Here is a 12,441-nt window from a genome sequence, read left to right on the forward strand (position 1 = left end):
TTGCAGCTATTCCTCGTTTCTTCACTATTTGTAAATGAGGATCAATTCCAACTTTATAATAACGTCCAAATAACATTTACAAGCTAATAACTAACGCTTAACTGCTATATTAACTCACACTTTACAGGTCAGTTGTTAATAGTTTAACCATCTGCTAGTGAAGCTTTGTTGAAAAGCAAATGGGTGGGACAATTTCAAGGTACAAAAATATGTAATATTCAAAATATCAGATGCTTTATCTCATCCTTCTTTCACTAATAGCTTTTTCTGTTTACCGTACTTGACCAAAGAAACACCACAAGTTAAGTGTTGAACACTGTTTATTCCTTTTCCACACATACTGAGTCGTCACATGGCAGATCAGCAGAATAAAACGGAATTTTAGAACTTTTTGAGCAGAACAGAAAAAAACAAATGAATCTATAACAAGGATTGCTGTAGAACAATTCGAACTCAATATATTTGGTCAACCGGACCTGAGCAACACTGAACTACTCTGTGACACCATCCCGCAGTGTTTCAATACCTAAGCTTTCCTGGACAGAGGAATCAGTTTTCCCTTCTTCTTTTGATGTTCAACATCCCTCAAAAGGTTTGGATCACTATTTATCACTTCCAGACATTTTTTTGAAAAGTCCTGAAGTCGTTGCTGTGGCGTGTGGGCACCCAGTAACTCCTTATATGTCTTTGGGGCCACCACAGCCAATTCACAGATCGGAGCATTGCTGACAATGGTGTTTCGGTCAACACCGACCTTCTGATATGCCAAACTCAGCTTTCTCCCTTTCTTGTAAGCCTTTAGGACTTTCTTGTATCTCTTGATGACCTCTTGAGGATGACGTGCTGAAACAGATAGAAATTTAAGTACAACAAACATACAATAAGTGAATAAACACAGGGACACAAACACAGATACTATGCGGTTGCAAAAAGGGATGAAGACTACACAAACAAGGCAATTGGAGAGTTCACAATACTATACCCACCAGGACATACATTTAAAACATTTTTTCACACAAAAACAGAAAGAAAGCTAGACAGACATAGAAAAAGACAGATACAGACAAACAGAGACACAGAGAGACAGATGTGATGTCTCCATGCTCGACACCCTGACACACATGAGGGGAGTGGCCTTTTTGCTGTCCTGTCTTTACGCTTACCTCTTCGCCTGCTGTGTTCCCTTTTTGTCTTCTTTTTCTTTCTTTTGTCCTTTTTTTTTTGACTCCGGTGGCGGTGCATCTTTTTGTTCTTGCGTTTTTTCTTCATTTCTGATCTGAAAAAGCAGTTGATGAGGTGCTGGATGAAGAGGAGTTGAATGAAGTGGAGCTGAATGAACTGGAGCTGGATGAACTGGAGCTGGATGAACTGAAGGACGAAGAAAAAGAAGATGCACCAGGAGATGTGTTGGCCGAGGAGGATGAGTCAGTTGTCCCACTGTTATCTGTGTGAACAACATGATAGAAAACACAATTCAATTGTTAATTTGAAATTATTACCTATGATAATACAAGTCCACTCGCATACATTCTTTTAACATTTGCATTTCCCAAGACTTACTATTTAATTAATCAGCATCACTGTGGGTCATCAGTTGAACAGATGTGTTTGCTGTTAATCGATGCTACAAATAGGCTATTATCTTTTAGGAACTAACTGTGCAATAACACACTTGTGTTCCAATAGACCTGGCCAATAAATTAATTTGATCAATTAATTCAAATTTGTAGTTCAAGATTTTCCCATTTTTTTGGGAGAATCTGGCCTCTATTTACCCAGCACTCTGCTTTCTTGGAGTAAATCTGTCCTTGTTTTCTCTGCATGTTTTAGTTAGAGTTTCCAGTTGCATGACATTAAAAATGTCTTCATGCCATTTACAAATTACTTTTAGATCATTTCATTTTCTTAAAAAAGTTGTCATTCTCGTCAGCTGGTCCAGACTACAGTTGATCTTGTGGGCGATGCATGGGGGTCTTTTTAAGTGACATGTTTTGCTGCTGTGCTAAAGGAAACAAAAACAACTTATTTGTGATAGGAAATGAAACACATTATTGATGGTGGCTGGTGAGTCAAAAAATAAAATGTGGTCACTGTGGTGGTGACTTTAAACTTGGAGCATCAAATCACACGCAGCAAAATCCGTTTGATGGTCGTTAGCAGAAGAGGGAGTATGAGGACAACCTAGACAAAGTTTTTTTTTTTTTGGCCATAGCGCCGAGCTCCATGTTTTGATGGGGGCCTTCTCACTGTTAAATATTGGCCTTTCTTTCCCTTAATATATATATTTTACAAAGCACCAAAGTATTATTGCCAGGTGTGCAGTCCTGTTTCAAACAACAAACAAAACTGTGGGCCCACTTACTTTGACCAACTTGTTGGCAGAGGGAGTCTCTCTCCTTAGTCAGGTCACTGATTTTTTTGGTGACTGTGTGCTGCTTCTTCTTCTTGGCCTCACGTCGTTTAAGCTCTTTCTTCTTAAAATGCAGAAATGCTGTTGGAGCTACAGTTTCTTCAGTATCTGAAATGATACCATAAAGAACAAATTCTAATTAGAAAAGCCAGGTTAGGGTAAATGTATAAAATATGACCTTTAAAAATAATGTTTTGATGTTCTGAAGGGTCAATATTATACAAATATCATACAAGAACGGCAGAAGAGCTTAGATAAAATCCACCAATAAGCGAATTAACAAGAAATGGCTAATGAAGAGCAAACCTTCATTAGCCAAATGTTGCTCTTAATTTTACTCCTCCATCGTCAAATTTGGTCATATTTGGCACCTAGTGAGTTTTAAATTTTGGACCCCGCCTGCATACTTTTATCCTTGGAGTGTTTTTCTTGTTTCTAAACTGGACGCTGATGTTTCTTTAGATCCTTTGTCCATTTTTCACAACCTGGTATAGACTTTTCTGTCTGTCAAATACCCAGAGTCATGATGAGTGAGATGATGGAAACAAATTCACTTTGATGCAGACTCGTCTTTTTCTCTGCTTCCACTTTTCATAAAATCCAGTAAACCCAATAAATTACATTAATTTATGGATAAAAACTATTTTTTTATTTAGAAAGCAGCTGTTGGTTTGTTGCGGGATCTGGAGTCATAAGCGGTATCTGAGCTCCTCCCCGGCTCTGTACCTGTTCAGATGTTCACGTCCTCTGCAGCCAAGTTGGTTTGCCCCGCGCGTTAACCCCCCCAACCCCCCCCCCCCCACACACACACACACACATACGCGCGCGCCGCGCACATGCGTACGGGCTGCTCCAGTGTATTCTTCACAGAGTGCAAATACTGTAATTACAAGTACACACGACAGTAAGGGTGCCCTTGCGCACATTTCATTAACTTGGACGTGGAAATGAGCGGTTTTAGTCTAGAAAAACTGCGGGGGGGGGGGGGGGGGGGTACATTTTTGGGATGCTCGTGCCGTGGCACGAGTCGTGCAGGAAGATTGTGCCCTAGCCAGGGCCGGCCCTGGTCTTCTGGGGGCCCTAAGCGAAATTTAATTTGTGGGCCCTCTAACTGATCAGCAGCACCAAAAAAACACAACTGTTGTTGTAATATAAATGAGAAATCCCTATTAATACATTTGTGAATTATTGTTGCTGCCAAAGAATTGAATACAGTATATTGCCTGCATGTTGGATACACATTTAGTGGTGCACAACAAATTTTAAATGCAAAGAAATAAATATGAATGACAAATGTATATAGATATATAAATATATATTTTTTAATGTAACATTAAGCACTCAACAAATGACATTCACAAAACTCCAACTTTCAAAAACAGCAACTTAACAGAAAATCAAATAACGATAAAACAATCCAACATAAAGAACACAACAGCTCAATGAGGGGATTTTGGAAAATTCAAAGTCTTTATCAGTCTGAAAAGGACCTCTCTGCACCTAATCCATTCTTTCTGGATCATAGACTGTGGTTGGTCATTCAGCTGGACAAATTGGATTTGAGGTTGGTGGAATTGATTCTACATATTTCATGCCAATGCAAGATTTTAAGACACATTCAATGTTGAAAAAGTAAGTCAGACTACCTGACCTGCTATAATAAACAACAGTTTTTTTAATGACATAAACCGGAAAATGCAGAAAGCACTATATGTGTTAGCAAAACAATTAAACAATACGATTATAACATGAGTTAAAACATTTTTCAGCCACCATACCATCATCATTATTTACTTTTCTCTGCTATTAGCCGTTTTGGAAGGTCATGTCCGACCTCATGATCTTGGAAACTTGGATATCAGAATTATTTTCGAGTTTTCCATTGGAAATGACGGGGTTGTTTATGTGCAATCTTCACCTCGGATCGATTAGTATAATTTGACGTAAATTGCGCAGCTGCACCGAAAGGCAGGATAATGTATAAATACGGCCCCAACATCCTCCAAACTTACCTTGTGATTGATGTTGAAGTTCATCTTTTTTCAGCTCCTAATGGTGGATAAAGTATCTTTGGCATGATGTTGTCTTGTCGCTTTAATCAGTGTGATAAAATGTGCTCGTTTTTTTTTTCTTTTTCCCAACTTTATTGAAACAAAAATGCGCTCGTAAATGCACACTGTGTATGGCTCAGATGGAATGATGTTGACCAATCGTTGCAAAGAGGGGCGTGACGCCCTTATTTGGGTTGCCAGATTGGTTCAGGTGTGTTGAAGGGGGGATCACAAAAGTGCAAGTTTCTTTTGCACAACATTCAGAGCGCACGTTGGTACGGAAATTCTATCAAGTGGGTTGCCAGATTTGGGTCTTTCTTTATTTCATTTTTTTCGCCACTTCGGGGCCCTGGTGATGACGGGGGCCCTACGCGGCTGCGTAATTCGCGTATAGGGAGGGCCGGCCATGGCCCTAGCCAGTGGCTTCACTACTATGGTTGAATTGTGTAAAACAAATCAATGACTCCGATGTTTAATCAATCTCAATCAAGCTTCTTTTCATTGAAAGAAAAGATAACACGTTTGCTTACCGACACCGTCATCGTCCATGTGCACATCCGGCTGGTCCACAGTTGAAGTTTCCCTCTCCTTCGAAATTCCCGCTGTTGACTTTTTCCTCTTTTTTCCGACAGTACCTGGATTTATCGCGGTAGTTTGCGCATTCCCGCTGGGGTTGGACATTTTACCAGACCGTGTGTTCATCTCTATGCCTTGAAATCAATTTAAAGAACTTGCTACGTGACTCGTGAGTGAAGGATGGGCGCATCTGTCTAGGTTGTCGCCGGCTGCAACTAATCAAAATGGGCCTACAACGGTGATTGACAAGTTGATAACCAGCCGATATGATGGGGGAGGCCGCATGGCACCGCCCTCAGCCCATGAATACGAATATGATTGGCTTGGTTTATCCTCATCACACCGATTTATTATAGTTTGCAATTCAAACGTAATCTGGCGGGAGTTAGTCACTGAAGCTCAGGAATAGTGTGGCGAGTGCGCGGAAAAACGGAGGATAAGAAAACTAAAATCATGCCTGGTTTAGCCACTGAGCTAAGACAGCTTATCGAAGGAGAAACTAAATCTACAAGGAGACACAAAGTCTTAATCAAATGGCTGCAGAAGAAAATACTTCTAAGAAGACGGATGAGATGCAAAGAATGCAAACACAAGATGAAATTCAGGGAATCAGTCTGTGTGGATAACTATGCATGGTAAGTTTCTTTTTATTGAATAAAATGACAACACACATTGATAATTTGTTAAAGAATTTCTTGTGAAAATTAAATCTATTTATTGTGCTAATAAAAGGGCATCTTAACTCATGTTAAGATTAAGGGTAAACATGCTGACTATTGTCCTTCTTGCCAAATTTTTGAAAATCATAATACATTTTTTTAACTCCTCAATTTATAACCATCTGCCTTCTGCCCCTGAGGTAGTAAAGTTGAATTTCGGGATTCATCAGCTGAGTCATCAGTTGGGCAGCTACTGTCCCGATGACTCAGAGCTTCAGTTTCAATCAGTTTACTGATTTCAACATGGCGGCGCCTGTCTCAGGAACAGTGGTGCACCTCGTTTAGTCCATTGTTTTTACAGTTTATGAGTTAACGTCAGTGTCAATCACAGATCCAAACCATATCTCCCCAGCTCAGCCTACCTTCACCAGGCCCACTCCTTTTTTTTGTTTGTTTTGCATTTTTCAAATCATGGGCTGAGAGTGGAGTCAGCATCCAACTGCCCTGTTGGGTTACCCTTTAATTTCTAGATACACACTACTATAAACTAAACAATGTACATGATTACAATACGCTAAAAGGCTGTGCATATCTGCTATAAAAAATAACAACACCATTGAAATATATTAATGTATATGTTATTGGGGTTCCTTGCACTGAATATTTCTAGTTGGGCTTTATGGCCAAATACACATTACTTTGGGGGGTCCTTGACTTGAAAACAGATTTAAAATCACTGCTTTGGCCACTACCTTGGCCTATGTCATAAGTATTTTTATTTGTATATTTTCAGGATTTGCAAACACCACAGCCACAAAGGAAGGAAACTGAAGAGGTCTGTTAGACACAAATCTATATTCAGCAAATCAAAGGTCTCCCTCTTCAACTGGATGCGGTTTCTCTACAGGTACACTATTGCATTGGTATATTATTTTAGAATGTCTGTCTTTGACATAAAGTGTTTATTTCTATAGAAATACAATATAACTATGCTGCCATAAACAATACTTGGAGACTGTACTTACTAAAATGTTGCTTTTCATCTTATATAGCATCTCTAGTCATGAAGATAAGTGATTGGAGTTATTTCACTTCTGTGATTTATTTTGCTAAAAGTTGTAATTTACACCTTAAATTTTTGGATTTTTTGTCTATCAAACCAAAAAGAAGACAAGAACTGTGGTGTAATAATAATTTGCTCTTTCATTATATTTGCACAAGGCCCTGCGCCTACGTCAAGTGGACATGATAAGTGACGACATTTCTGGGAGCTCAGCAACACTGTCCAAGATGGCTCGAAAGCTGCGAGATGTTTGCACCACTGCAATGGACAGATATCAGCAAGCAAGAGGCCAGTACATCGGGGGGCAGGAGCAGTTTGTCACAGTTGATGAGAGCCACTTTAGACATAAAAGAAAGGCAAGCAGCAATCACTATTATGTAATAATGCAAATATACAAATTATTGAATGACAGATATTTTTTTGGTTTGATGAAGAATAATTCCTAATATTTCATGTTTTCAACAGTATGGACGGGGACGAATGGCTGGTGGGTGGAAGAGGAAGAAGTGGGTGTTTGGGATGCTAGGTGTTGACCGGAGGGGGAGAAGACATGCTAAACCTATTCTTCGCTTGGTCGAGAGAAGAAGAAGGAGAGATCTGGTGCCGCTTATAGCTCACCATGTTAAAGTAGGCTCTACAATAATAAGTGACGAATGGCGGGCTTATCACAATGCTTTACCTGAGCTAGGTTACACTCATTTCACTGTCAATCACAGTGTGTCATATGTCGATGCCCAAACAGGTGCACATACTCAACACATAGAGAGGGCCTGGAGAACAGTTAAGGAAAATGTGTGGAGACTCAGGGGAAATCGTACAGAAGAGTTACTGTTAGACCATCTCAGAGTTATTGAATGGCATGAGTGTTTAGAAACAAGAAAAACACTCCAAGGATAAAAGTATGCAGGCGGGGTCCAAAATTTAAAACTCACTAGGTGCCAAATATGACCAAATTTGACGATGGAGGAGTAAAATTAAGAGCAACATTTGGCTAATGAAGGTTTGCTCTTCATTAGCCATTTCTTGTTAATTCGCTTATTGGTGGATTTTATCTAAGCTCTTCTGCCGTTCTTGTATGATATTTGTATAATATTGACCCTTCAGAACATCAAAACATTATTTTTAAAGGTCATATTTTATACATTTACCCTAACCTGGCTTTTCTAATTAGAATTTGTTCTTTATGGTATCATTTCAGATACTGAGGAAACTGTAGCTCCAACAGCATTTCTGCATTTTAAGAAGAAAGAGCTTAAACGACGTGAGGCCAAGAAGAAGAAGCAGCACACAGTCACCAAAAAAATCAGTGACCTGACTAAGGAGAGAGACTCCCTCTGCCAACAAGTTGGTCAAAGTAAGTGGGCCCACAGTTTTGTTTGTTGTTTGAAACAGGACTGCACACCTGGCAATAATACTTTGGTGCTTTGTAAAATATATATATTAAGGGAAAGAAAGGCCAATATTTAACAGTGAGAAGGCCCCCATCAAAACATGGAGCTCGGCGCTATGGCCAAAAAAAAAAAAAACTTTGTCTAGGTTGTCCTCATACTCCCTCTTCTGCTAACGACCATCAAACGGATTTTGCTGCGTGTGATTTGATGCTCCAAGTTTAAAGTCACCACCACAGTGACCACATTTTATTTTTTGACTCACCAGCCACCATCAATAATGTGTTTCATTTCCTATCACAAATAAGTTGTTTTTGTTTCCTTTAGCACAGCAGCAAAACATGTCACTTAAAAAGACCCCCATGCATCGCCCACAAGATCAACTGTAGTCTGGACCAGCTGACGAGAATGACAACTTTTTTAAGAAAATGAAATGATCTAAAAGTAATTTGTAAATGGCATGAAGACATTTTTAATGTCATGCAACTGGAAACTCTAACTAAAACATGCAGAGAAAACAAGGACAGATTTACTCCAAGAAAGCAGAGTGCTGGGTAAATAGAGGCCAGATTCTCCCAAAAAAATGGGAAAATCTTGAACTACAAATTTGAATTAATTGATCAAATTAATTTATTGGCCAGGTCTATTGGAACACAAGTGTGTTATTGCACAGTTAGTTCCTAAAAGATAATAGCCTATTTGTAGCATCGATTAACAGCAAACACATCTGTTCAACTGATGACCCACAGTGATGCTGATTAATTAAATAGTAAGTCTTGGGAAATGCAAATGTTAAAAGAATGTATGCGAGTGGACTTGTATTATCATAGGTAATAATTTCAAATTAACAATTGAATTGTGTTTTCTATCATGTTGTTCACACAGATAACAGTGGGACAACTGACTCATCCTCCTCGGCCAACACATCTCCTGGTGCATCTTCTTTTTCTTCGTCCTTCAGTTCATCCAGCTCCAGTTCATCCAGCTCCAGTTCATTCAGCTCCACTTCATTCAACTCCTCTTCATCCAGCACCTCATCAACTGCTTTTTCAGATCAGAAATGAAGAAAAAACGCAAGAACAAAAAGATGCACCGCCACCGGAGTCAAAAAAAAAAGGACAAAAGAAAGAAAAAGAAGACAAAAAGGGAACACAGCAGGCGAAGAGGTAAGCGTAAAGACAGGACAGCAAAAAGGCCACTCCCCTCATGTGTGTCAGGGTGTCGAGCATGGAGACATCACATCTGTCTCTTTGTGTCTCTGTTTGTCTGTATCTGTCTTTTTCTATGTCTGTCTAGCTTTCTTTCTGTTTTTGTGTGAAAAAATGTTTTAAATGTATGTCCTGGTGGGTATAGTATTGTGAACTCTCCAATTGCCTTGTTTGTGTAGTCTTCATCCCTTTTTGCAACCGCATAGTATCTGTGTTTGTGTCCCTGTGTTTATTCACTTATTGTATGTTTGTTGTACTTAAATTTCTATCTGTTTCAGCACGTCATCCTCAAGAGGTCATCAAGAGATACAAGAAAGTCCTAAAGGCTTACAAGAAAGGGAGAAAGCTGAGTTTGGCATATCAGAAGGTCGGTGTTGACCGAAACACCATTGTCAGCAATGCTCCGATCTGTGAATTGGCTGTGGTGGCCCCAAAGACATATAAGGAGTTACTGGGTGCCCACACGCCACAGCAACGACTTCAGGACTTTTCAAAAAAATGTCTGGAAGTGATAAATAGTGATCCAAACCTTTTGAGGGATGTTGAACATCAAAAGAAGAAGGGAAAACTGATTCCTCTGTCCAGGAAAGCTTAGGTATTGAAACACTGCGGGATGGTGTCACAGAGTAGTTCAGTGTTGCTCAGGTCCGGTTGACCAAATATATTGAGTTCGAATTGTTCTACAGCAATCCTTGTTATAGATTCATTTGTTTTTTTCTGTTCTGCTCAAAAAGTTCTAAAATTCCGTTTTATTCTGCTGATCTGCCATGTGACGACTCAGTATGTGTGGAAAAGGAATAAACAGTGTTCAACACTTAACTTGTGGTGTTTCTTTGGTCAAGTACGGTAAACAGAAAAAGCTATTAGTGAAAGAAGGATGAGATAAAGCATCTGATATTTTGAATATTACATATTTTTGTACCTTGAAATTGTCCCACCCATTTGCTTTTCAACAAAGCTTCACTAGCAGATGGTTAAACTATTAACAACTGACCTGTAAAGTGTGAGTTAATATAGCAGTTAAGCGTTAGTTATTAGCTTGTAAATGTTATTTGGACGTTATTATAAAGTTGGAATTGATCCTCATTTACAAATAGTGAAGAAACGAGGAATAGCTGCAACTTTATAATAACGTCCTAGTAACATGTTTAAAGTATTAACTGATTCTTAATAAGTCATTAGTAAGTAATTTATTAACAGTTTCTTCATCATCTGGCTAATTAATAAGGTACAGTTAGAACTCATGAATATACGGGTAACAAGTCATTTATAGCTCACTAACTAAAAGCTTGTTAGTTATCTGCTGTCTATCTATAAGATACATTTATAAATCCTTAACTAACTGTTAACAGTTATTTAGCAAGTCATCTATTGCTCAATAACTAAGAGTTTATTAATGATTTGTTAACCAGCTATAACGGATAGTTATTATAAAGTGTTACCCGGAGCGGTGCTGTCACAGGAGCAAGGTGGGGAAGTAAGGCCCATTGTTTACGCCAGCCGAGGTCTATGGCCCCCAGAGCGTAATATGAATAACTCCAGCTCAATGACGCTGGAGTTTCTGGCTATGAAGTAGGCGATGGCCGAAATGTACAGGGAGTTTTTTTTTTCTTTCCTCTTCCCTCCCCCCTCTCCCCCCTCCTCATATGTAAATCACCTGGAAGCAACTCATCCTCGGTAAGTATTTATTTATGCACGGAACGGGTGCGCGCGCACACAAGCGCACACATGGGCGTGCACATGCGATCCCGCACACACACGCCGACATACTGCAAACACCTCACACAGGCTCCCATAGGACGCACACGACACGCAGCTCACGTAGCCAGAAAACGTTCACGCGCACACATGCACAGCGCTCCTCTGTCACGTGCAGCGGGTTTGCAATGCGGGCACGCGCACACAGACTGGCACACACGCATTACTTAGCTTTACACCTTTTCAGTCAGAGCAGTTATGAACAGTCTTAACATCGTTAGCTGGAATGTGCATCGACTTGGCTCTGGGCCAAAGAGATTGAAAGTTTTAAATCACCTGTGTGGTCTAAAAGCAGATATAGCTCTACTGCAGGAGACCCATTTATTGAATTCATTGAATCACCTCCTGTGCTGCTTACAATTTCCAGTCATATGTTCTGCCAGTTACAACTCCAAACAACGAGGAGTTGCTGTTTTAATTAATAAAAATCTTAATTTTACTCATAAGGATACAGTTACTGACCCAGAAGGCAGATTTGTAATCATTAATATATCCATTCAGAATAAGGACTTGTGTAGCGAGTGTTTACGGCCCTAATGTTGACGACTCTTCCTTCTTTCACAGATTCTTCACCTCACTCTCAGTTCACTCTGACTCCACAATCATTATCGGAGGAGACGTCAACCTTGTTTTGGACCCTGAACTTGACAGACTCAGCACAGCAGCAAACCAGCGTACATGGCGGTCTGCAAGTATTCTAAAGCAGTACATGAATGATCTGGGTCTCTGCGACACGTGGCGCTCATGTCATCCAAGCACTAAAGGGTTCACCTTTTTTTTTCCAGTTCACCACTCACACTCCCGTTTAGACTATTTATTAATCAGTAACTCTCTTTTAAAAAAATATTCAAAGTTCCAACATTCATCCAATTATTATCAGTGATCATAAACCAGTCTCTGTAAATATTTCTAGGGAAATATCCACACCCTCAGGTACAACCTGGAGGTTTAATCCGTCTCTCTTAAAGGACCAGGAATTTATTGAATTCTTTAAAAAAGAGTGGGCAACCTTCTTAGACTTCAACAATACTCCAGACATCTCACCATGCCTTCTTTGGGAAACAGCAAAGGCAGTCATGAGAGGGAAAATCATTTCTTATTCAACGCACAAAAAACGCAAAGAGAAAGCAGAATTATTAGAACTTGAAAATAAAATCAAAACTCTGGAGACTGCTTCTGCTGCTTCTGCACAGGAACACATTCTGGGAGATCTGAAAAATTTAAAGCTGCAGTTAAATGACATCATTAATAAACAAACACAATTTCAAATACAAAGGCTACGACTTGAAATATTTGAAAACTCTAATAAATCTGGCAAATTTTTGGCT

General features: G+C 39.5%; 1 protein-coding gene and 1 long non-coding RNA gene across 6 annotated transcripts; one reads left to right on the forward strand and one right to left on the reverse strand.

Annotated features, from left to right (window-relative positions):
* Window positions 1–302: 302 nt before the first annotated feature.
* LOC111946772 lies at window positions 303–5,184 on the reverse strand. Of its 3 annotated transcripts, none has more exons than XR_002872523.1 (4): window positions 4,992–5,038; window positions 2,363–2,518; window positions 1,164–1,444; window positions 303–843 (listed from the first exon to the last, which is right to left on the reverse strand). XR_002872523.1 is itself a non-coding variant. In XM_023951039.1 (4 exons), exons 1-4 carry the CDS (start codon window positions 5,161–5,163, stop codon window positions 744–746), a joined length of 702 nt encoding a protein of 233 aa, XP_023806807.1. In that variant the 5' UTR covers window positions 5,164–5,184; the 3' UTR covers window positions 303–743. The 3 variants fall into 3 exon arrangements, 1 of the variants encoding a protein (XP_023806807.1); XR_002872524.1 differs by having other exon boundaries at window positions 1,164–1,688; XM_023951039.1 differs by having other exon boundaries at window positions 1,164–1,437; window positions 4,992–5,184.
* Window positions 5,185–7,400: 2,216 nt separating this feature from the next.
* LOC111946773 lies at window positions 7,401–10,174 on the forward strand. 3 transcript variants are annotated; one of them, XR_002872527.1, is made up of 3 exons: window positions 7,401–8,113; window positions 8,789–9,313; window positions 9,634–10,174. It is a non-coding gene; the product is annotated as an uncharacterized LOC111946773 (long non-coding RNA). The 3 variants fall into 3 exon arrangements; XR_002872526.1 differs by having other exon boundaries at window positions 7,410–8,113; window positions 9,033–9,313; XR_002872525.1 differs by lacking the exon at window positions 7,401–8,113 and having other exon boundaries at window positions 8,417–9,313.
* The last annotated feature ends 2,267 nt before the right edge of the window (window positions 10,175–12,441 follow it).

This window comes from Oryzias latipes, chromosome 21, assembly GCF_002234675.1.
Source record: "Oryzias latipes chromosome 21, ASM223467v1".
NCBI lineage: Eukaryota > Metazoa > Chordata > Actinopteri > Beloniformes > Adrianichthyidae > Oryzias > Oryzias latipes.

What these genes read in the sequence shown, in the direction of transcription:
- LOC111946772 (XM_023951039.1), bottom strand. Translation starts at nt 5,163, where the DNA reads ATGAACACACGGTCTGGTAAAATGTCCAACCCCAGCGGGAATGCGCAA. An exon ending in CATGGACGATGACGGTGTCG is followed by an intron (nt 2,519 to 4,991) that starts GTAAGCAAACGT and finishes GTATCATTTCAG; the next exon opens with ATACTGAAGAAACTGTAGCT. An exon ending in CTGCCAACAAGTTGGTCAAA is followed by an intron (nt 1,438 to 2,362) that starts GTAAGTGGGCCC and finishes CACAGATAACAG; the next exon opens with TGGGACAACTGACTCATCCT.